At 37.7% G+C, this 23,866-nt stretch overlaps 1 protein-coding gene across 2 annotated transcripts; it reads right to left on the reverse strand.

Annotated features, from left to right (window-relative positions):
* Window positions 1-164: 164 nt before the first annotated feature.
* On the reverse strand, window positions 165-22,476 carry LOC101220609 (protein SPIRRIG). 2 transcript variants are annotated; one of them, XM_031888454.1, is made up of 20 exons: window positions 22,009-22,476; window positions 21,630-21,927; window positions 19,567-19,636; window positions 19,328-19,413; window positions 18,233-18,368; window positions 18,095-18,151; window positions 17,530-17,706; window positions 14,935-15,126; window positions 14,700-14,765; window positions 12,224-12,338; window positions 10,846-12,023; window positions 10,004-10,700; window positions 9,815-9,917; window positions 8,595-9,709; window positions 6,670-8,320; window positions 3,499-6,546; window positions 3,053-3,361; window positions 2,612-2,918; window positions 2,167-2,313; window positions 165-2,006 (listed from the first exon to the last, which is right to left on the reverse strand). In XM_031888454.1, exons 2-20 carry the CDS (start codon window positions 21,815-21,817, stop codon window positions 831-833), a joined length of 10,818 nt encoding a protein of 3,605 aa, XP_031744314.1. In that variant the 5' UTR covers window positions 21,818-21,927; window positions 22,009-22,476; the 3' UTR covers window positions 165-830. The 2 variants fall into 2 exon arrangements, with proteins under 2 accessions (XP_031744314.1, XP_011659272.1); XM_011660970.2 differs by having other exon boundaries at window positions 21,630-22,476.
* Window positions 22,477-23,866: the final 1,390 nt, after the last annotated feature.

Below are 23,866 nucleotides of genomic sequence, written 5' to 3' on the forward strand. Positions count from 1 at the left end.
CGACGTTTACCATAGTTTTTGTCTTTTCTAAAAAGTTTATGAATTTTTAGCCAAATTCAATAAACAAAAATAATTTTTTTAAAAGAAGAAAAAACACTTTACAAAAATAGACAACAAAAGAAATAAATCTAATAGATGAAAGTATAAAACATAGCCGTGATAAAAAAAAAATACTACCCAGAAGTATAAAACATAAAGAAGGAAAAGTGTTTTGTCTTTGTATATATCATGACAATTGACATAAAAAAAAACAAAGTTCAATTGCACCGTGCAAAGAGAACTTAACCAAAATGAATACAATGAGGCCATTACATCCTCCCCAACACAGACACCGTCCTCAGCTCTCTCCCATACCCCATCTCCTATATACACTCATACCCTCAATCAATTTATTTACACCCAACAAAACAAAGAACTATGGGGAAAATCTTACATTCTCGCTTAAAATCGAGAACATCCTAAGTTTCGCCCGAAAAATACAACAAACCGTGTCCAATCACAATCCTACAGCCTGCTGCCAATTAGACCTGCTTCATACTCTTCACCAATTTGTTAAGTATAATGCAGTAGCATTCATGTTATGTTCTTCACGTCTCAGATGTTAGTCTCATGCTGTTGAGAAGCCCAGTCTTGCTCGGAAGTCATCGTGTTTCACTACCAGGCCAGCCCTGCGGTCATTTTACTTCTGACATTTGATTTGACCGTGAAATTGGTTCTCGTTCCCTTCCTCAGTAAGGACAATGACGAGACCCGTCAACAGTTTCCCATAATGAGTTAATCAAACATCAACTTGAAAGTTTGAGATATTTGCACTAATTCTGATCGTCACTTCACCTCAGATTCATTGAAGCTGCTTTCAAGTTATCCCCTGCCAGTGTCCATGAAACAAGATGGCCATTGGAATCACCACTCAGTAACTGTTTTAAGTCACTTGTTAGGTGAAGCGCAGTCACTGGATGCTTGTGAAATTTCAGTACTTTGTGAAGAACCAATCGGTACTCCGATACCTTATTGTCGAGATTCAGACCAACCACGCTACTACCAGTAGATTTGATCTGAGAAGCAGGGTTGGAGCAATGAACCATTTGCCACACCTTGACAGCACCACTCTGATGACCTGTTGCATACCAATTTGTATCCATCCAATCAGAAAATGTACCGCTCGTTATTGAAAGAATGGAATCTGAGGGCAACTGGGATGTGTTAACCATTGCAAGGCAATCCCCATTGATGCTCCATACTGCAAGAAGAATTCCAGCTGCTGTCACAATCTCCCCAGTCAAGTCATTAACATAAATTGCTGAAACTGCAGTAGGGAACTTAGGAAGCTGCCTGACAAAAACCAGGGAGCTCAGATCCCATATAATGACTGTACAATCATCCGATCCACTCGCAATCAGCATGTAAGGCTGACTGACATAAAGGCATGTGATTTTCGCTGTGTGAGCAGAAAGTGCCTTCTCCAACTGCAATCTCCTAACAAGCCGGGGTGCTTGTTTGGTAATTCTCCAAACCCAAACCAACCCATCGTCAGCACCAGTTACCAGAGTGCAACCATCATGGCTAACACCAGCACACTGGATTTGGTTGCCCTCATGAAGATTTTCATGAGTAGATAGGAGTCTGTCCTGATCATAGCTCAAAAATCTCAAACTTCGGTCTGGGAATCCCCATGCAACATACTTAGTATATGATCTTGGTTTAAGCAACGTATTAGCTCCTGCCACAAGAATTTTCTCATTTAAAGTGATAATCTGTGTTACTGATGACAAGCTCTTACGAATCTCATGCGGGACAAGAAGATTTGAATGCTTGAGTGGATGAGGAAACTTTTTGTCAACCCGCCTTTTGACATGGGGCTTAAGGAACAATTGTTTGGGTGTCTGGCCAAAGTGATTAATCTGTGCTAGAATGGAGGCTTTCATTGCAGGATCAGTCACTGAATCTATATCCACGCTCCCCTCGTATGTGTAATGATAGAACACGTTCGTAGCTTCCTCTGCTGCCTGTCAAATACAAAATATCCAACAGTTAGAAGTTTTCCTACAACAGAAGAAAACCAACACCACTTGGCACTTGCAACAGGTGAAACTAAATTGAAAATCTTTTTCAGCAAAACTAAACGACATAGATTGAAGAGCAGAGGCTGTCAACTTCAAAACCCACCTTCCCTCTCTGTTTATTTCCAAAGATGAGGTCTATCCAATGATGCAAATTTTCCGAAACAAAGTCAGACTCCAATGCTTCTCTATGTTTCCTGATGAACTCCCTAGCACTGCCATTGGCCCATGGAGGTAAGAAAACGTCACCAACCTGCCAAAGAAAACCACGTCCAATGATAAACAATCTGGTGAAGGGATAATTTGTAAGATTGTTAAATGCTTTCTTAGTACAGCAGTTGTTTTTCAGTTCATTATTGCTCCCCTTCTATCTCTGCAAGTATTTGGATTAAAATTTTTGGTCCAACTCCCTTCCCATTATCCCACATGGCGCACAGCCTAACCCCAATCCGCTAACAGACCATAATATGTAAGCAAATTTAAAGAGTGTGCTACTGAATTAATCATAAAAGACATTAGAATAAAGAATAATAAATAAAAATTGTAGAAACCTTTTCTCCAGATTGTTTCTCTCCCAAGTCAAGGTTGAACTTATTTTCGAGGAATTCCGGCATGTAAAAGAATTCTGGAATGAGCTCCTTCACGTCTGATGTGTTTCCCTTTCCAGCTGCACTTAACCAAGTATCTCTAATGCTATTGAAAAGACGATCAGCATGATCAAACTGCCCACCTTGAAGCTTCTGATTCTCTGCACTAAATGGTGGGAGCCGCAGCAAATAAAAGAGAACAATTCCAGCACTAGAATAATGAGAACCATAGTGAAATTTTGGAACCTCTGGATCATCCCAACTCTCATATCTGAAGAAGTTAAAAAACAAGTTCAACATAAAAACCTAATGCAAATCACATTATATAGTACCTACATGGAACGGATCACACTGAATAAAAGCTCTCCTCAAAAGTAGAATAAAAAAACAAACAAGAGGGCTGACCTTTTCTTAAACTCCTCTTCCCCCTCAGGTGTCTGACAACCCATTGGTTTAGCAAGCATGCGAAATGTTTTTGGATCAGTCAAGTCTAGGTTTTCACTTTCATAATCAGCAAGAACCCAAGGGAACACCGGATACTGTGTAAGATCACTGTATCCTCGCCCTGCCAATGTATTGAGATGCATGAGGTATTGAAAATTGCTTATTTCACCATTTTGCCACCTCTTTGAAAATGATTTGGCCATTATCTTAAAAAGACGACTGCCCTCATTGCTCTCTTGTTTGGTTGATCCAGAGATAGTAGTGTCCAGCCTGAGAGAATAATATGTTTGTGTCAGAAAAGTTCTGATTAAGATAGTAACTTCGCATTACAAGTAATAACTAGACAAGGCACAAATTATAGCAGTGAAGGATTTAGAGAAGATATGCATGAAGACTGTATTCCATACATGCTGTTTCTTGGAAGATTCATGGCAACAAGATTTTTGAAGACTTCTTCTCTCTCCTTTTTATGGAACACCAGGAGGTCATTGCATCCATCCATGCTGAATATTTCAACAGCAACTGGTCGAAGCTGATAATCTCGCTTCAAAATCTCATGAACACTGTCAAGCTTCCACATACGCCAAGGATGAGGTAGGTTACCACTGCTGCCTACTTTCTCCTTTCCCCAAGCACCACCACTATAGGCCCATGCTCTTCCTCCAGACCATGACTTAGCTGCAACCCCCCAAGATGAAGTTGACTTGGACTGAAAGTCCATACTGCCCATACAATCCTTCTTTACACCCAAAGCCTGATCAATAACTGAAAGTTCATCTTCACATTCTTTTTCACAAATGCATCTAGAGTCATTGATGTAAAAATTCTCGATCACATACAGACAAAGTTCACCAATTAGAAAGATACCATCATGTTTGTCAAGGCCAATGACTCGCTCACAGTTATAGCGAAATCGTATTTTTTCAAAAGGCTCCAAATATGGTCTGATGAGGTATTCACCGTCATCATGTAGTTCTTTATCATATTTATCATCGCTAACTTTTACCTCATCAATTTTAGCAGAAGATGATTGTCTAGGAGATCCCAGGTCAGATCTTCCCTGTATGCTCTCTGCCAATGGAATAGAAACAGCACTAGACTTGGCACCATACTCGAGTGCAGAGTGAAGACTTGCATCATTTGCACTGCTAGCTCTATCATCATTCCATCCATTTTTCACAGATGCTTCATCCCTGACATCATCTGATTCATGAAACATAGGTTCCTCAAACAGGTCACTATCTGAATCGTTCTGTTTGGCATTATCGTTTAAAAGATGAAAGTAGGATTCTGAATCTCCATCAGAAGTATCAAGGCCATTTCCTCCTTTTATCAGCTCTGCTTCTTTTAGTTCAAACTTTCCATCAAGAGCATTTTGAATGGTATCTAGCTTCAATTTAGTACGCTCTAGTTTCTTGCGCATTCTGTATGGACCCTCTATAGGACAGAGCTGCCATTCAGGATCTTCTGACACAGAAGATATAGATATTGGAAATATACTGCGCTCATGAACAAGTTGCTGGAGATGACTTTTCCATTCACTCTCAGCATGGAGAACCCATCCATACTTATCCTGACGAAGTACTCTTAACTCAGTAGACATAGAGTCCCGAAGTAAATCCAGAGCATACCTCTGCTCATTAACTTGCTCCCAGTGTCTCATATCCAATTTAGAAATATCTCGAGATCTTCTCCCCATCTCCTTCTTACGTCGACCCTCCATTGCCTTTATCCTCACTCCAGGAAATTTTGCAGATCCAGTAATATACTGCACCCACATTAAGGCAGCACACTGTTCCAATACTTTTTTTACTATCTGTTCAGAAGGCTGAAGCCAGTCAAAGAAATCAGACAAGCTTTCAGTCAGCAATTTGTCAAAACCTCCATGTAAGACATCCATAGACTGTCCTTGGTTTGGTTTGGAGACAAGCAAATCCTCTAAGGCAGCCCTTCGATGCACCAGAAGGTACCTGACAACATCAACTGCCATATTCTGAACATATTGCCTGGAGTCACGAAGCAGAGTAATTAAATTGACACAAAGACAGCAATTAAGATCGGTATCAACATTGCTTGGACAGAAGATAATTCTTCTATGAGCAACTAATAACTGTAAGACTGTGCAAATATCAATTCCAGAATCAACATGATATGTTGAAGTAAATGATCTTTTCTTGGGTTCCATTAGCAAGCCCAAGCATGAAAGAAGACCATCTTCTCCAATTGATATCAAGAACGATGGGAGGAAGCAATACAATATCATTCGACTGGTATTCTTCAAAATTGAATGTACATAAGCATCAAGTTGCTTGCTTCCTCTACCAATTGATAAAAGTCCTTTTCCAGAAGGAGATACTTCTATACGGCCATCCTTGTTTGACAGTTGCAACATAGAAAGCAAGAATTCAAGAGTTTTTAGCACACTAGCAGGTTGAGGAAAGGCACCCATGTATACACGATCAACAATCATCCAGCAAAATGCATCTAAATTTGCAGACCAGCGAGCTTTGTCCAGTTTTTTTTCATCTTCTTCATCATCCCGCAGGAGGCGCCTTTCAAGGAAATTCATCAATCTGGTAAGGCACAAACCCTGAAAGACTAACATCGATTCTGTATCAACATATAAAGGAACATTTTCCAAGATGCTCTCTATGACTGGTGCTGCCTTAATCTGCTCAGTCAAAATATCTGAAAGAACTTCAGCCATAAAATCCAAGACAGCAGTAGCACCGGCAGAACAAGGACCACCTCCATAACCAGAATCATCCATTTCAAGAAGTTGTTTAGGGCTAACTGAAAAGAAAGTATTTGCAGCTGGATGTCCTTGAGAAGTTGACTTCAGATCTGTTGTTGGATCAAACTCTGCAGCTGATGCAAAGGATTCCACAGATGGTGGAGCAGCTGAAGAAGATTTTATTTCACTGTTACTTGAATTCCCAAGCCAAGATGTTAAAGCAACAACTGGAGATGATGAGGGTGTGAGGGGGACCCGATAATTAGATTTCTCTGACAGGATGGGAGAATCAATTAGATTTAGAGAAGCAGAGCTATGAGAATCTATTGGTTGCAAGGGTTCCGGAGCGTCTTTTCTTGTTCTGATGCTAAACTCATTTGTACTGGATGTGACAGACTCCTGGTCAATATTTTCACCTTCTAAGCTCTCAGCAACCTGAAAATCGTGCTCTGATTTTCTTGACATTTGAGGGGATGGAATAGTATTATTCTCGTCTTTATGACTAGACTCATTTTGAGGTGCAGCAGTGTCATCAGAGCTAGTGCTTGCCTGTCCCTGAGGGAAACTTCCAACACTAATGGATGTTTTCACAGACAAATCCTGTTCCTGTGGCATGCTAGTAAAGGTGTTCTGTGAACTATTAGCATCATCACCATCATTTGAATTCTTTTCCTCAGTCTTTACTGATAGCTCCTTAGCCATCCTCACAGCATAAGCAGCCCTGTAGGGTGGTGAGAAAGGAAACTCTAGTCAGTAAACACATCATTCAATGAGACTGTCCAAATTATTTTAACCAAAAGTTATGCAAAGTAAATACAATTGAGAAAAGCATCCAAAGACAGACCTGACACAAGAAAAGTAAAGGCCGACACAGCTTTCAAGAAAATCTGTCCGTCTGCAAACTGCAGAAAAGGGATGACACATTTTTGCCAGATCAACCATAAACCGAAGGACAGAGGTTGCAGCAGCAGGGGCCGACGCCTCCCCACCCATTAGACGAGCAGCATAGGTCTTATGCATCAGAGCTTCACCTTGAAGCTCTCCCGCATTGTCTGCATTCCCTTCTGCAAGTTCAGCCACAAGACCAGCACTAGCCTGAGAAAGGTTACCACTTTGGTGCGCAAGCATTGTCTGAACACTTAGCCTATCAAATGTGGATTTTGCCATTGCAATTACAGGTTCCAGAAGTTCCACAAATTTCAGTTCCACAAAACTTCCATCACTTGGCATAAGGGCATGAAAGTCTAGCATCCGCACTTCAGGTAGTCTAGGATAAACTGGCTTTCCAAATATCAGGCAGAAAAGGATATAATATATATCAGGGGAATCATAGAAACTGGGAAGGACACGCACCAAACCTTGATAACCTCCACTTGTACGGAACTTAAGTGCAAATGTTGGTGAAGAAGTAAGACATACCCCAAGAAGTGTCATGATCCATCTCATGCTTGAAGGATGAACAGCTTCATCAAGAAAATATGTTATCAACTTAGATGAAACGATTTTATGCCATTGCTCTAGCAAATCTTCTGATTTTATGGTCACTTGCAAATCAATAAGCATTTCCAACAACATATTTCTCACAATCACATGCTTCCCCATGGATTCTCGTAAAATTGGACGCCTCGGTGTCAGTTGAGGCGGATCAAATGTCATGATCACAAACTTGACTACAAGTTCCAATTCAGAAACCAAAAAACCATCTTCTAAAATGACTCCAAGCAAGACAACTAATTTCTCCAACACAGGAACCTCAACGTCCCCTCGCTGCAAAGTCACTAATAAATGTTGAACAAGGTTGATTCTTCGAAGAACTGTAAGGTTGTGGTTCCTATACCAGTGCATTGAGACGAGATGCTCGAGGAAACCCAGGAGAGCAATTTGAATTGCAACGGGGGCTGTTACCCACAATGTCCAGTCAAGCAAGACATGCTCAACCATATCTGGATTTGACAATACAACACAATTTGAAGTTTCACCTGATATTTCAGGATTTTCCAGCTCTGAAATATGGCTAAATGAATCCTTTTGAGCAGAAAAATCATCGAAGTCACCATGTGATCCGATTGAGGAAATTTCATCACGTAATTTGGATAAACTAAGCTCATCATAACTCGTCTCCTGAAAAGCATTAATAGGTGAGAAATTTGTTTGAACACTTTCCAACTTTTTTGGCTCGGCAAATGAAGCTTCACATGCTGCAATCTGGAAAAAGATTTCTAGTGACTGCATGTCAAATAGTGACATCCGCCGGTGTAGAAAAAGAGCCAGTAAATGATATCCCCTATAGGTCTGCATGTCTCTCACATTCTGTGGATTTTGATGAAGTGCACATGCAAGTAACGTTAGGGCCATGTGCAGCATCTCCCTCGTCTCAGAAGCTTCAACAAGGGCAAGGATAACAGTCATCCCACCAACTGGGCGTATGGTGTCACCAATTACACATTGCTTACAGACATAAACATCTCCATGAAGGCGACCAAAACGAGGAATACCTGAAGAAAACATGCCAAAGAAAAAAAAAGTTAACATAATCTTGCAATTATGTTATTATCTTCATCAATACAACAGTTAATTATTCTCAGTACAAGCCACAGCTAAATATAAGCTTAAAGGAAAACCTATGTTCATCAACTTGATTACTTACCCACAAAATCTTGCAATGATGTTATTTCTTCATCAATACAAAAGCCAATTGATTTCACAATAAGCCATACAAAAAAATTGAACTTCAATGCAAAATTTAGTTTATCTAAATTTGTGTCTTACCCCCAATAGGAGAAGCAGCGGCTGACATGGGATCTACTAGATTGAGCATTGATAAAACTCCAGATCCTCGCATGGCTTCAGCGGATGTTCCATCAAATGCAAATATTAGTTTCTTGCCTGAGAGTTGCAAGGAGAGATTTCCTAGTCTCTCCATGTCCCAAACTATCCCACTACCATCTCCCCTTGTATCCCCCAATTTGCTTGCACCCTCATGCTTCTGCATGTTATGGGTCAAAGCTAAGTCAGCATCTAATGAATCTAAAATAGCCATGCTACCACCACCACAAGCCTGGTTTGGCACAAAATGCAAAAGATCTGTGTCTTGAAAAATCCCTCTATATCCTCTACCAAGTATGTACATGAAACATATGCAGCCTGGAGTAAGCACCTCTTCGAAAAGATAGCAGGAACGGAGCTTCCAATGCATGTCACTAACCTTAGCACATGCAACAGGGGTACCAATGTTGACCTGTAAAGATTTTCCGATAGGAGAAGGTGCGTAGCCTAGTTTCCCAGTGTGTTTCAACTTTCCATTAAGATACACATAAGCAATACTAGCTTGGAACAGTCCAGCTAGAGCATTTGGTTTGCTGTGAACAACTGCAAGGTGATGCCATCTGCCTTCCTCAAGATCAATGCCAGAAAATGATAAGGAGGAAGAGTTGCTAGTGGCAAGGGTTAGAATACCATCCTCTTGCAGATAAAGCTCAGCATAAAATGTATTGTCATTGCTTGCAGCACCAACAGAAAATATACGGAGAATTTGTTGCTCCTGAGACTGAGCATTTTTTGCAGACCACCTCTTTGAAGGACCTACTTTTGAGGGTTCATATTCCTTTCCTGGAGATTTAAGGAAATTGTGGAATTGGAACCAGCAAACAAAAGAGTAACCAGCAGCCGGAGGCCATGATCTTTCTCCGAGAGACACTTGAATAGAAGCATGCCCAATCTTACTCATATCCATCTCTATAAATGGTGCCAAAGAAAGACTTTCCGATGCCATATCTTCCATATGAACCAACCTTTCCATCATATCAATAAGAATATGGCCTGACTTCAGCAATCTCATTTGGAGAGCAAATCTAATAAGCATTTGAAGTTCTGATGCAGATAACCTATCAAGAGGAATATAGAGATTACTCTAACCATATAAAAAAGGTGCAAAAACTAAACCGAACTAGCCGTATAATATGAAAAAGTAACGAGTGATAAATTTCAACCTATATGCCCCAAGAACTTCCACTATCTTCAGTGTATATGCAAGTAGTGGAGATGATCCCAATAGGAAAGGACGAATGGTCTCCAATAGAAGTTCCACACAGCCTTAAGATTCCAAAAGCATGTCAAATTTAAAGAACATAAACTAGGTCTGATTAATTTTAGAGGGTAGTAGTATGATTAATACGTACCTACTGAGGTGAGATTCTCTTGATTAAAGGGGCCAGCACAAGCAAGCTTTTCAATGATGTCAAGAACTTCTAACTGTACCTTGGGAGTAAAGAGCAATAGCAAACGAATGAGAACCCTAATAGCTCCAGCATTGTATACACGTTCTTTATTAGGATGAAAGGAACCCGATGGAGTTATCAGATGAAAACTGGATGAATTGTTCTCCACAGAATCTGGTGAAGGGGCGTCTTCAAATTTCAAGTATGGTGGTAGAACCATCTCAAGAGAGAGTTCCAACAGTAACTGTATGACTCTCCTTTCAAACTCCACACATATCAGGCCAGACTCAGACAGAAGATCATTAAATGTTTGAGACAAAATAACTGTGTGCAGTTTCGTCCTGTTCAAGGCATTATCACAAACTCCAGCTGTCACAACACGCATTAGGTACTTAAATACCTTGACCCGATCCTCAATTGAACACTGATATGAGTCCCCTCCACTTTGGAAACTATGAAGTGTAGTAAGCAAAAGAGAAAATCCAGTCACTTCACCAAAGACCCTCTGTGCAGAATTATTAACTCCCAGAATACGCCACAAGGTCCCCATTGTTTCACATTTTGCCTCATTGTGAAGTCCATACTGAGACCCTGAAATGCTGGTGACCATTCCACTTTTCAAAATTTCAACAATGGCACTTAATTCTTCGGGATGGGCCTGGTGGGAAGGGGGAAAATCAAATTGTGCAGTATAAACACATCTTTAGGCAAAACTAATTGTAAAAAATTTAAACATGATAAAGGCACGGAATGAGATTTATGTCCAAATGGCCGCTCATTGCAACTAGTTAAGAAGATAGTACCTGGGCAGTATCTTCTATGATCAAACATGACAACAACCGGAGAACCCCTTGACGATGTACATTAGACACCAAAAATGGAAGGACGATGGCCACACCATTAGATGATCGAAATGATGTTTGGCTGGCTTCAGCTTTCTTCAGTAAAGAGGCGATACAATCCCATGCAACGGTAGTAGTACTCTGAACTTCAAAAATAGGAAACTTTCCAGAGCCCCCAGACTCCAACAACTTGGGTGAAGAAAGAATTGTATCCTTATTGTCCAAATGCTTCTTGAAGCTGCTGGTGCTGGATTTTCTTTCTAGCTGGTGAAAGTTCCCACCAGCCTGGTCAGGACTCTGAAGAAACTTATGCTGCTTCAAATCATCCAACAAAACCTCCAGCACACCAACTTCTCGCAGGACTTTCTTATAATGATGGTCAAATGACAACAGTTTTACAAAAAAGGAAAGTATGGTGTGCTTTAATTCTGACATTATTGGCTGCTGCAACAAACAACATAGTGAAAGCAACTCCTGCTCGGGTACACAATTCACAACAGTGACAGCATATTCAAGAATTTTCAAAATAATTTCTTGTAAGGATGATGGAAAGCCAGCCATATTCAGTATGAGAAGAGGAACTGTTCGTAACTGCTGGCACAACTTGTAATTTTCCAAATGACTTGAAAATATTTTGAACATTCTATTTAAAACCTCTGCTTGTAATTCTCTGTTATCTGCTTTCAGGAAAATATCTTGCAACATTTGGACAGCTTCTAGATCTTTGACTTTATTATTGCCTTCCTCCCAGATATCATCAGTAAGCCGATCAGAGGAGGATGTTCTGCTTCTGCTATGGTCAATGCTCTTGGAATGAGTAGATTTAGATCTTTTTCCAGTAGATGAGCAATCAGATTCCTGTGGACCAGTTTGGGCTAGATTTACCAGAACATCAAGCAACCTTGACAATGTAGGGGAAAGTTGCAGGGAAGGGACATCTTGATCTATATAATCTTGCTTTTCTTCATCATTTATTTGGGAGACATCTGTAGCTTGAATGTAATCTTGCGGCAGACTTGATTTTACAGACTGAGAAGCTTGACTCCTTGCCAATTTCGAAAGAATCAATGCAAACTGGACAAGAAAGTGATAACCATGAGCATTGTGTATATCCTCCCTGAGACTTATACCGTTGGCCTCTGCAAGTCAAAATTGCAACAAAAGCAGCACTTGAAAGTGTTAAACATGCTCTAGCCAGAGTAATAAATATTACCAGAGATTTAGAAATGTTGATTCATTAAGAGAGCAACTGTCCTGGCATTGATACCACTGATGCATCAAATCTCTCATTATGGTTATTAAATTGCTCAAGTTAATAGCTAAAAGACAAATTACTTACCAGGCCTATAAGACAGCCTCACGCACTCAAGTAGCAAGTCCACTATCCCCATGGTATAAGCAGAGTCACCACAGTTAGGGTTGTAATCCTTAACTGCCATTAAAAGAATTTTTATCTGCACATCGAATCAACATAAGTCACATGCATCTGATAAACTAGAAAATCTAAGTCAATGGATGAAACGTAAATAAAAAAGGAAATAAAAGCTCAAAGAAACAATTGTTGAACAGAAAACTTTGGGCTGGCCAAACTCAAGCTGAATGTCTAAAGTTAGTTTTGGGCATCCAGTTTTTCTCATCCCGCATCCAACCTTGTAGCATGAAAAACTCAGTTTGAAACCATATCCACCAAAACATTCAAGAATAGTTTTTGAAGTGCTAATACTGATTTGTGGGTTTTCAAACTCCTTTTATCCCCAATTCCCCAGAACAAAGCTTCTATCACATAGATCCATAAGAACTTCGGCTTTTTTTCTTTTTTTTTTTTTTTTTTTTTTTTGAGACCATATCTACTTTAAAGTACGAGAATTTTGTTATTTACTTAAGCGTAAAAAACCCAAGAAGTACCAGAAACTTGTTATACACAAACCCACAAATCAGCACTAAAAGAATATTGGAAACTAAGTGAGAAATATTCTCAGCACCTATCCAACAAACCACAAAACAAATAGGCCAAAGAATCCAGGAGAGACAATCGCCTTTCAAAGTCCTCTGATCTCCATCATTTCCACATAGGAAGGGCCTCATTCTTTTGACATACATTCCCATAGGGCAGTACAATCAATAAATTGAGGAGCTAGCCTCTCTTGTGTCTCCTCTTCGATTGATTGTTCCAACTCCTAACTAAAGGCCTCTTTAATCGTTGGAATCCTTCTTTTTTTGTAAGATTTTATGATTGATGTATCATCCAATACCCTTCCCTTCCATCATGTACTTTAATTTCTTCCATGGAAATTAAAAATATCGAAGAAAATACACTTCCTTGCTCCACAGCCCTAGGAAAGGATGGTATTATTTTTTTGGATAAGAAACATGTATACTCGTAGAACAAAAGAGAACAACCTAAGGGCAAGGGACAAGAGGGCCCTCCCCAACAAAAACTAAAGAACGAGGGCCTTGTAGAAAATCATAGAAAGGCTGTAATTACAAAAGTGTTTGGTGTAATTTGTACTCCACCAAGAAGGGTGTGTTGCAACACAGTCCCAAAAGAATCAAAAGAATTATACATGTCTTAAAAAATTCTACAATTTCTCTCTTTCCAAATGCACTACAAAAGGGACTGGATAGCACATCTCCACAAGATGTTTCCTTTCAGACTATAACCTCTAATGTTTAGCCCTTCCAGCATCCAACTATCAACCTTACTAGGAAGACAAAGCTCCACATCAATGACAAAAATTCTTAACAAAGTATTCCAAGCTTTCTTAGTAAAGAGACAATGCAAAAATAAGTGGTATAGGGTCTCATCTTCTTTGAAACAAAGGCAAGCACATCGAGGGGCTGAGCATAGTGTGCTGGAATTTTCTTTTTTTGGAGTTTCTCATGAGTGTTAAGACTTCTATAGGCAAGCAACCATAAGAAGAATTTCACCTTTTTGGGGATTTTATTCTTCCATATGTGGCGAATCAAGGGAGCAGCAATGGAGGGGGGATCTCTTGGTTAAATTAGGAAAGGATTGTGCTATGAACGCCCAATAGAGAGCCTCCTCTTTAATTCTTACCTCAAATTAATGATTTTAAAAAAATTCAAGGATCAGAGAAAGAGACACATCCCTGCCCATAAAAAAGAGCAGGAGAGTTTGCATTTTGAACAGGCACTCATCATCAATTTGGAGCGAGACTCCACTAGGTCACTTGAAACCTTCTTGTTGTCTATACTTGCAGCTCTAAAGAGGTAAACCTAGAGAAAACGTCATTCTTTTTTTCACCAAGATATTCCATCATGTGCTTCTTGCAAAACTTGATTTTAAAGAATTAGAAAACAACCAAAATCTATTTTTTTCTAGGAGAAACAAAGGGTTAAAACTCCGAACACCTAAAGGCGGATTACAAAAACCAACCAAGATTTAATAGCCTGTAAATGCTATCCATCACCTCTTGCCTTAATTCATGTTGCTCTCTTGGAAATCTCCGAGGCAATTTTCCCAAGATGTATCTTTCTTCTTTCTAATACAATTCAGGGCCAAGCCACCCCGAGACAAAGCTTCAGAAACCTCATTGATTCAACTAAGTGTTTACATTATCACAACCAAGGAAGCTTATCAATTTCATTTCCACTTTTTTCGAAGTTAGACTCCCTTGCCCATTATTATGGTCAGATACAAAGCTCAAGAAAATGTTTGGGATTCTACCTTTTAGGAACATGTGCAAAAGAAAATGAGTATTCTTTCTGGATACAAAGTAAGATGTGCATATTTCAATAACTACAAGACTAATATTAAAGAACTAAAATGTTTGTATATCATGCAGAATACATACCAAGTGATGTTTGCGTATATATTTGGCAGTGCTTCCACTATCATTGACCAGCAGAAGATTAAGAATCTGAAAAGTTTAGCAGAAAGAAGAAAAGGCACATCTGAATATAATATCTAAACGATAAGAAAGACGCGTGTGAGAAACTAGGCTCCCAAAAATAGAAATATCCATGGTGAATTTCCCGTTATGATTAACATAAACAGCATAAAAGGCAGCAATATTCAATTAGTTTTACCTGCATAGCATGTCTATGAAGTTGAATATTGTGCAATGGAACAAGACCTTCCTTATACTGAGAGAAAACTGTCAAGGACCCATTTGCAACCATCTGAAAAAGCATCTGAAGGGAATCATCCTCAATCAAACTCTGGGCAGCTGAAGGATGGCTGGCTAGAGCCTTCATGATATGAACAACACTACCCTCGACCTAAATGAGAAACATGAAAATGAGTAAGGTTAGCAAAATCACAAAACAAAATCAAGCAAGAATGAAGAAATATAAAACTTTACAAAGGAACATAAAGGCCATGGTTATTGACTCGACCAGTCTCCAACTATCTCGTAGTTTTATTGTGATGGTTACCATTAGTGTACACTTAAAGATGGCTTAAAATGAATGTATAGTTTATTGAATCTACTTCTCTTTTAGCTATTACTTGAAGCAAGTTGTCCCTTCCTTTTCATAATTATAGTCTATTTACCCCAGGATTTTGTAATTATTACTCAATAGAAGACTTTTTTGGATAAGAAACGGATATATTCAAGAGAACGAAAGAGAAAAGCCTAACACCAAGGGACGGAGGGCCCTTCCCAAGAAAACAAACTAATAAATAAGGGTCTTCCAGTTGTTGAAAATCATAGATTAACAAAAGTGTTTGGTGTAGTTGGTAAACTCGAAGCTGTTTGTTGAACCAAAGTCCAAAAGGAATCAAAAAAGAATTATATCTGTCCTCAAAAGTTCTACTATTTCTCTCACTCCAAATGCCACCACAAAAGAGATCAAGAGCACATCTCCACAGAATATTTCCTTCCGAACGAAAAGCTTTCCTATTGAGCCCTTCAAAGCATCCAACCATCAACCTTGCTAGGGAGACAAAAGTCCAAATTGAAAGTTCTGAACAGCAGAGATCAACCTTTCATAACAAAGTCACAGTGCAAAAATAAGTGGTCCAAGAACTCGTCACTATTAGAACAAAGGCAACACATAGAGGGACTGAGAGCAGAATGCTGAAAAAAAATTTGGAGTTTATCACGTATGCTAAGGCTTCTATAAACTAGGGACCATAAAAAGAACTTAACCTTCTTTGGGATTTTAATCTTCCAGATGATGCAAACCATGGGGGAGGCAATAGTGGGAGATCTTTTGGTTAAATTAAGAAAGGTCGATTTTGTAGTAAAATTTCCAGAAGCATTGAGCTTCCAACTGACACTATCACAATCCCCAGTTGGAGCCCAAAAGTGAAGAATTTCCAACACAGCAGCTACATTGTCACATTCACTATCCGACACATTTTTTCTAAGGCCCAAATTCCAAGAATGACTAGGTACACCAGCAATTAGCAACAGAAGCATCCTTAATTCAGAGATAAGGAGAAAACACCTGGGAATTTCTGTGAGAGAGGTTGAACCTCGCACCAACTATCTTTCCAAAAAAAATGTTAGCTAAGGAATAGATACAAAAGGTCTTCAAACCCAAAGACCAAAGGGACAAATGAAATCTAATCAAAGCCCAAACCTCAATATGGTCCCTCTCTCTACCACAAAATACCCTATCATTTCTCTCCCCCAAACATTCCAAATGCACACCCCAACAAGCCACAAAAAACACCCTTTTTCTCTAAAGGGCGGATGGAAGAGGAACTCCTCAACCATAGCACGAACACTCCTTTGGCCAACAAAGTTAAAACCGAAATCCTGCAGAAAAGAGCTACACACAGGACACACATACTGGCAATCTCAAAAGAGATGATCAAGGTCTTCCTCCGCCTTCCAACACAGGACACACATTAACAGCAATGTCCTCTTAACAAGCCAATCAACGGTGTTAACTCGACCAAGTAAGACTTGCCAAATAAAAAACCTAACATTCTTAGGAACCTTACTCCACCATATCACATCTATCAAAAACAAATTCCCTAGAGGGAGAGGGATCCAAACATGGATTTACACATAAAAGAAGTTTCACATCTTGTCAAAATAAAAAATAAAAAGGAAATGACAGCCCATGTTCTTGACCAGGTTCTATACTCGGGTGCAAGTTATCCACTTAAAAAATCTACTCTGGAAGTACTAACTCATTTTCAAGGGTTTTCTTCAATTTTAAAGAGCTCAACTCACTGAATAACATCAAGGCTCTAAACTTTAGAGGATTGTTCCATTTCAAAACAAAAAACGTGCCATCATTTCCTCTCACATGGGAGGTCATACTTTCTTCACCAATCACCTTCCTTTTGTGTTTTCTTCTTGTCCAATAAATAGTCTCTGATCCGAAATGAGAATATGAATATCAAAATTTGGAAAATGTTAAACACAGCTATGAAAAAAATTTAACTTCCAACATCTTTCAAATTAAAAATCTAATAATCATCAAATACCAAATATATATCATTATGGAAACACTGTTGGATGTTCTAAGCTGAAATAAAAAAGAAAAGAAGAAAAAGGGGCAGAGATAGAGAGAAAGAAACATCCTTAGATCAGGTTCATCTGCCCATGCATAAAGCACATGGCCAAATTTAAAATAAAAGTACAAAAAATAAACTAAGGAATATGTCTGCTGATGTATATGAGCCTGTGTCTCAGACTCTCAATGATAAAAAATAGAAGTTACCTCGAGCCGGCGTCCTTGTCCACCATGACCATTGAGATCTTCACCTAAGACTGATTTTTCTTCATAACTAGCTGTCTTTTCCCTCTGACTGGCTTCATCAGGATCCAGGAGGGCATTGAGAATATGGATGAGACAGCAGAATATACCCGAATCAAGAAGGGATTGCTTATCAATAGGCTGCAGAAGATTGTCTAAAAAGTAAGGAAGGGCTTTCCACTGCTTGGTGTTATAGCATAAAAGAAACAGCCATCAAATTTAACACCTCTTCATTTCATGAAAGTAATAGTTTCATGATAAGTAAATATGATTGAATCATCGTCTACAAAACATCTTTGAATATGTTTAGTACTTCAAATTTATTACATAAATCTTCTTCTTGTCAATGAAGGTTGATAGTTTATCAACAAAATGAGAAAGAAACACATATTCAGAGTAATATATAAGGAAACTAGAATGAACGATAAGAAAGAAAAAGATCGCATCAATTTTTATGTAAAATAAATTAATAAAATAAAATAAAAATACTGAACTTCAAACAGAATCTCCCAAAGTGTAAGGAATATACCCCAGATATAAGGACTTCAACTGCAGTTAACAGATTTGCACCTGGACAAATAACATCCTGCAGAAAAAATTAAGATTTAAGTGAATAACAAGCTTCATAGGTAATTTGGACAAGACAGCAAATCATTGTATAGCAAACCTCGGCAACTTCTGTAAAATACTTTAGTACTTTTATTACATCCAAAGACCTTCTTTTACTGCTGATTTTTAGCTTCTCAATATCTGTAACAAAAGCTCTTCCCACAACAAAAGAGAATATATGTGTTTCAACTATCCTGTAATGCATCAAAATTCTCAAAGTCAGTCAATAACCTCAAAAGAAAGAAGATTATTTGTCATTAAAGAAATGTCTCAGTCAGAGACCAACACTCATTACACGTACAATAACATGCCTCAAAGCTATGTTTCTTTTAGAAAATTATTAAACCATGCAAGGAAAAAATTAGATTACCATTTATCTTAGAACTTGGGTTTCCAAATTTAAGGTAAATGTTAGTAATCAAAGAAACTGATCCCATGCTCAAATCCCTCAATAGATTGTTCACTCAATTCAATATCAAATGTCTACAAGTCAGCATTATATAGTAGAAGTGAAATCTCCTAATAATCAATCCAAAATCTAAGACAAAACAACAATCTCAGGGAATCTCCATAAATGAATTGATAAAATTTTGAGCAAATACTTTAATCTTATGGAATTAAGACAAGAATTTGATTACATCATATGGCGTCTAAACAGTAAAAGAAGCTAAAAATAAAAATCCCTCTGTAGTATCTATTTCACCAAGTTCTCACAGTTTAGGTAGATGAACCATTTGTAATTACATTCTTATATCCAAGGCATACATGAACCTGAGGAGGCAATCTGACATAACTTTTGATAGTGACTCCAGCCACACATTTGGAGTACACAATCATTCGTGGTGGTTGAGTTTTATGCATAAATTTCAAGCATGCTGGTACTTAGACGAAAAAATATAAAATAAACTATCTTTTCTTCAAGAGATGCCAGGGCAATTTCAATATCACTATCACCAAATATAGCAGGTTACAAATAAGAGCAACAGGTCCATCATGACATTCAAAAAAATTATCATATAGTCTCTCATTGATGTGTATTTAAATTGGATACTAAGAAAAAAAACAGAAAAAGATTTATCGATCAAAATGTAAACGCAAAAAAGAAATATCAACGGAGGTTTTCATGAGAGCAGGGCAAGAGTGGAGGCCATACAAAGTAACTAATTGAGCTACATTAGCATGTTGCTTCACTAATCTACAAAAAGTATCCACGGTCATATTCAAGGCCGCCTCTTTTTCCTGCATGATTGATGAAGAATAGATATATCAGTGGTCTATCAAAACCAGTAAATTATCTTATGAGCGAGTGCATATGAGTGAGGATATGAGTGACAGAGAGAAGGAAAACCAATGGCATAAAAAGCCAATTTAATTAATACAGATGTCAGTCACCTTTTCAGAGCTGGATGACCGAAATTCTTCCCAATATCGCTTGAAGTCCAATTCCAGTTCATGTCTGTTTCTGCTAGAAAATAAAAGGTACCATTAACAGTTAGATTGTTTTGGCAAATTCAATTAGCATGAAGAATTGAAAAAGTATTAATAGAAGCCATAGACCATATTTCTAACTGATTTTTTATTAGTTAACTGAAGTGCGAGGGAAAAGCACTGATGAACTCCCCCCAAAATATATTCAGTCCCATATTTAAATGCAACATTGACCTCAAAATATATGGGGTGGGGGAATAAGCATAAAATCACAAAATCTACCATGAAAACGGTTGCAACAAACCAAAAATGGCGCCTATTCTCAAACTATCTCCACCAAGAAATACAAACAAGTACTAGGAAAACTTTACGAGTAGAACTCGAATGTAGTAAAAGCATCCTCCAATTCCTACACATTACATCAATTCTCCTGCTTTTCACCAAAAGGCAAAGAAACTCAACTTCTTAGCCATCCAGTTAGGCACCTCAAACAATAAAATGGACCATCTACGAGAAGTGACCTTGTTTGGAGGTAAAGAATGACAGGACAGGTTTTTTGGCATAACACTGTATATCTAAGCCTCTTTGTTATACTAAATAAAATAGAAAGGGAATCACAAACTTCATCTGAATATCAACCGAAGTCAACTGATAGGCAATGCTCCAAGAAGCTTTTTCAAAACAAGAAGTAAACTGGTGATACCCCTACGGCTCTACCCCAGTAATAATTGGAGAACAAAAATCACAATTCTGCCACAGGAGAGTTAAGACAACCAGGAAACATCAAATGATCACACATCTCAGACCTTTTAGGACATCTCTAACTGGTACAAATCAAAGTTAGAAATAATACTAGTCCTAACATATCATAGTTTTTGCTTCACTCCTAAGAAGACATGTTCTATTGACCAACATTTCTATTGTCAAACTCAGCATTAACAGTCCATGATGATTGATATCAGTTTTAATAAACATAACCGTCTACTCCAAATACTAAAACTGCCAATCTCACTGTAACCAAAGAACAAATCTCAGTGATTCTTTTGCATGACTTTTTTTAAAATTTGCATACACCAGTGTCAAATGATGCACAAATCTGTTTCGACCATTCTGATATACACTAACTTTTTATATAACTTCTTCCCATCCCATTTAGCCTAACGATTGAAGTTTAGCATTATATAAGTGAAAGCTCCAAAGTTTTTGATTGGTTCGACTGCTTTTATAAAAGCAAGCAGAAACCGGTAAACTTTGAGTTTATCACCTAACACGTTTTCATATTTTCTCTTCTTTCCTTCTCTTTTCAAAAAAGAAAAATAGGAGGAAGCAGAACTTTTTTGTTTCTCAACCACAAAAACAACAACCAAAAAGAAGGTAATAATGGGAGTCAGCCAGAAAGAAAAGAAGTCTTCTAAAGTATTTTTCATTTTAATTTTTGGTAATATACAAAAGAGTGGTTTTTGACACATGAATGGAGATGCACTTTCTTAATTTTCAGCTAACATGAACTCCATAAGAAATGTGATACCTCACATGAAAACCACACAAACATTTCAGCAGCAACAATGGTATAGATATTGGGGCATCACAGGAATACCATTAACAACCACAAACATTATTTAAAAACTTCCATAGAGAATAGAATTCATAGACTGCAACTTTAACAATGCCCAAACTGCCAAAAAAATTGAAATGGTATGGCACAAAGGTACATTCTTGATTCTACACTAGTCAAACAAGTGTGAAGCAACCACACCAAGAATCAAGTGAAAATTTCAATCGCCGTCGACACAAGCAACACAGAAGAAGGCCACGAACAGGAAAACCAACATTAAATCAAAGATACTAAGCACTGTCCTGTCTACAATACAGATGAATTTTAAACTCAATTCACCATTCCCATCCAAAACCCACGAAATAAATATAAAAAGTAACCCACGTAATAAAAAAAGATATGGAGCAAATTGAAAGCTTAAACAGCAAATGGGCAGATTAAATTTAGAAAGAAATAAAGAATGGAGGTGGACCTTGCAGGAGATGAAGCAGAGTCAGGGCGACGAGCTGAGTACGGCACATGATTATCTCGGGCAGAGGAAGCGAGTATGGAAGAAGAGGAAGAGGAAGAGGCAGAGGCAGAGGGAGCAGAACCAGCAGAATGAGACGGAGTTAACCCGACCTTCTCTTTGATGTCCTTAAGCAATGTAACCCATTTCATCGTTTTGCTTTAGGATCCTTAAAACATGTGAGTCCTCCGTTTTCATCCGCCGCCGGGTGCTTCCTCGCTCACCAGATCGGAACCCTTCTAGGCCAACCTAGAAGGATATCCTGAAATGACCCCACCAGCTCCAAATTCCTCAAAATGCCTCACAAAATCAACAAGTTTAACAAAAATCAAAATCAACCCACCTCCTCAAAATGTCTCAATCGATCAAAATTCACACGACAAGATCTATAACAAAACAAAAAAGCTATCTTGATTCCGATTTCCACTGCTTCTAAGAAATAAGAAGAAGGAAAAGAAAAAAAAAAAAAAAAGAATAACAATCCAATAATAATCTATCTTGTTTCCCAGAAATGAAATGATATCCCTTAAACAATCAAGGGTAGTAACAGAACACGCGGACTTCCGTTAGAGAAAGAAAAGAAAAGAAAAGAAAAAAATGAAAGAGCCACAGCCACAGCCAAAATCCACAGCCACCACTTGCAAAATCTCTCTCCTTTTTTTCTTTTCTTCTGTGATTTTTTGTTTTTGGACGGCCACTCCGCGCCTTGTTTCTCGCTCTTCTCTATATCCTTTTTTGTTTCCTTTTTTTTCTTTTTTCACCTTCTTCCTCCTCTCTTTCTTTTTCTAAACACCATTTTTCTTTTTTTTTAATTTTCTCGATTTCAATCTCTTTACATTCCAACACTGAAACTCGATCGACTGCGTCAACGTGGATTCCACGTCTAGGATTAAGCCACGTGGCAGTCCAAGATTTACGCTGGAGACGTGGGGGCCTCTTTTCCCCAACTGGGCCCCGCTTCCTTCTTTCTCTTATAGGGGCATTTCTGTGATTTCCTATCGGAAAACCTTCCTTTGATCTTTTTTATAAAACTATTTTTCCCTTTCTTTCTTTATTTTGAGAATTCTTAAATTGATTGATTTATTTTGTTTGAGGTCTTTTTTCCCAAAATAAATACCCCCTTAGGGTACCTTCAAATCTACGATACTCATATGTCCATATGTTCAAATCATTTCACCTCATACACTTTTTCTTTTTCTTTTTATTTCTCTCTCTCTCTCTCTCAATATCTTTTTTCTCTAAATATACAAAATGATAACTACATTTTATCATTATTCATCCTTTGGTAAAAATATGTTCAACAATAATTAATGTAATTATCCACCCTTATAAATCATGTTTCTGTCCTTTTCCACCCTTATAAATCATGTTTCTGTCATTTTTAACATTTCATTACCTCATTTATCAAATAATAAGATTTGTTAACTGTTATATAGTAAATTGTTGTTTTCCATAAAAAAAAACATCAAAATGTCATTTGTGTTCGAGTTTTTTATTATTACTATTTTGATGCGTTGACATTCTATCTCACTTTCTTAGCTTGTATGTTATATGCAATTTCATTCAATACATAAAATTTTGTGACTCGAGTTTTAAATATTTTATGATTTATTGAGGTGGTTTTTTTCTCTTTCTCTTTAATTTTTTTATGATTTGTTGTGGGAATATTTATCTACCGTTTTGTATATTTTATTTTATACATATGTTTTACTCATTTTTCTAGTTTGTTTTATCTTGTCGTGGATTTTATCATAAATACATATCGCTTCTACTTTATTTTTTATTCTACTCCGATGTTCTCTTGATTTGTTTCAATTTTTTAAAAATTTTAATCAATAAAGGTTGGGGGAGTCACGAAGAGATTTGAGTTTTAGAGAAAAAAAAACTAACAAAATTAGTTTTTGGGTTTGTTTGATTAAAATGGATTGATTATGTTTATGTGTAATAAATTAACAATATGTATTGGTTATTTATCAATTTAATTAACATGATAAATCTATAGTCTAATCATCAAAATATAAAAAACTCCTTTGGAGTCAACAAAATCTAAACGCAGTCGAGATCAATAATGTAAGTTTTAACGTATATTTTAAAAAGCCTATAACCAAAATAAAACAAATACAAAATTTAAGAATTAAAATAAAATTTAGTACGAATATATACTCCTTTAAAAAAATGTTATGGATGAATCTCTTCTTTAA

Source organism: Cucumis sativus, chromosome 7 (assembly GCF_000004075.3).
Source record: "Cucumis sativus cultivar 9930 chromosome 7, Cucumber_9930_V3, whole genome shotgun sequence".
NCBI lineage: Eukaryota > Viridiplantae > Streptophyta > Magnoliopsida > Cucurbitales > Cucurbitaceae > Cucumis > Cucumis sativus.

Bases quoted from the DNA above. Each gene is read 5' to 3' on its own strand.
- LOC101220609 (XM_031888454.1), bottom strand. From the start codon at position 21,817: ATGAAATGGGTTACATTGCTTAAGGACATCAAAGAGAAGGTCGGGTTA. The intron at 18,369-19,327 runs GTATGGCCTCCA...GATGCATTACAG, and splicing joins GTAGCTCAATTAGTTACTTT to GATAGTTGAAACACATATAT. The intron at 8,321-8,594 runs GTAAGACACAAA...TGTTTTCTTCAG, and splicing joins CGCTGCTTCTCCTATTGGGG to GTATTCCTCGTTTTGGTCGC.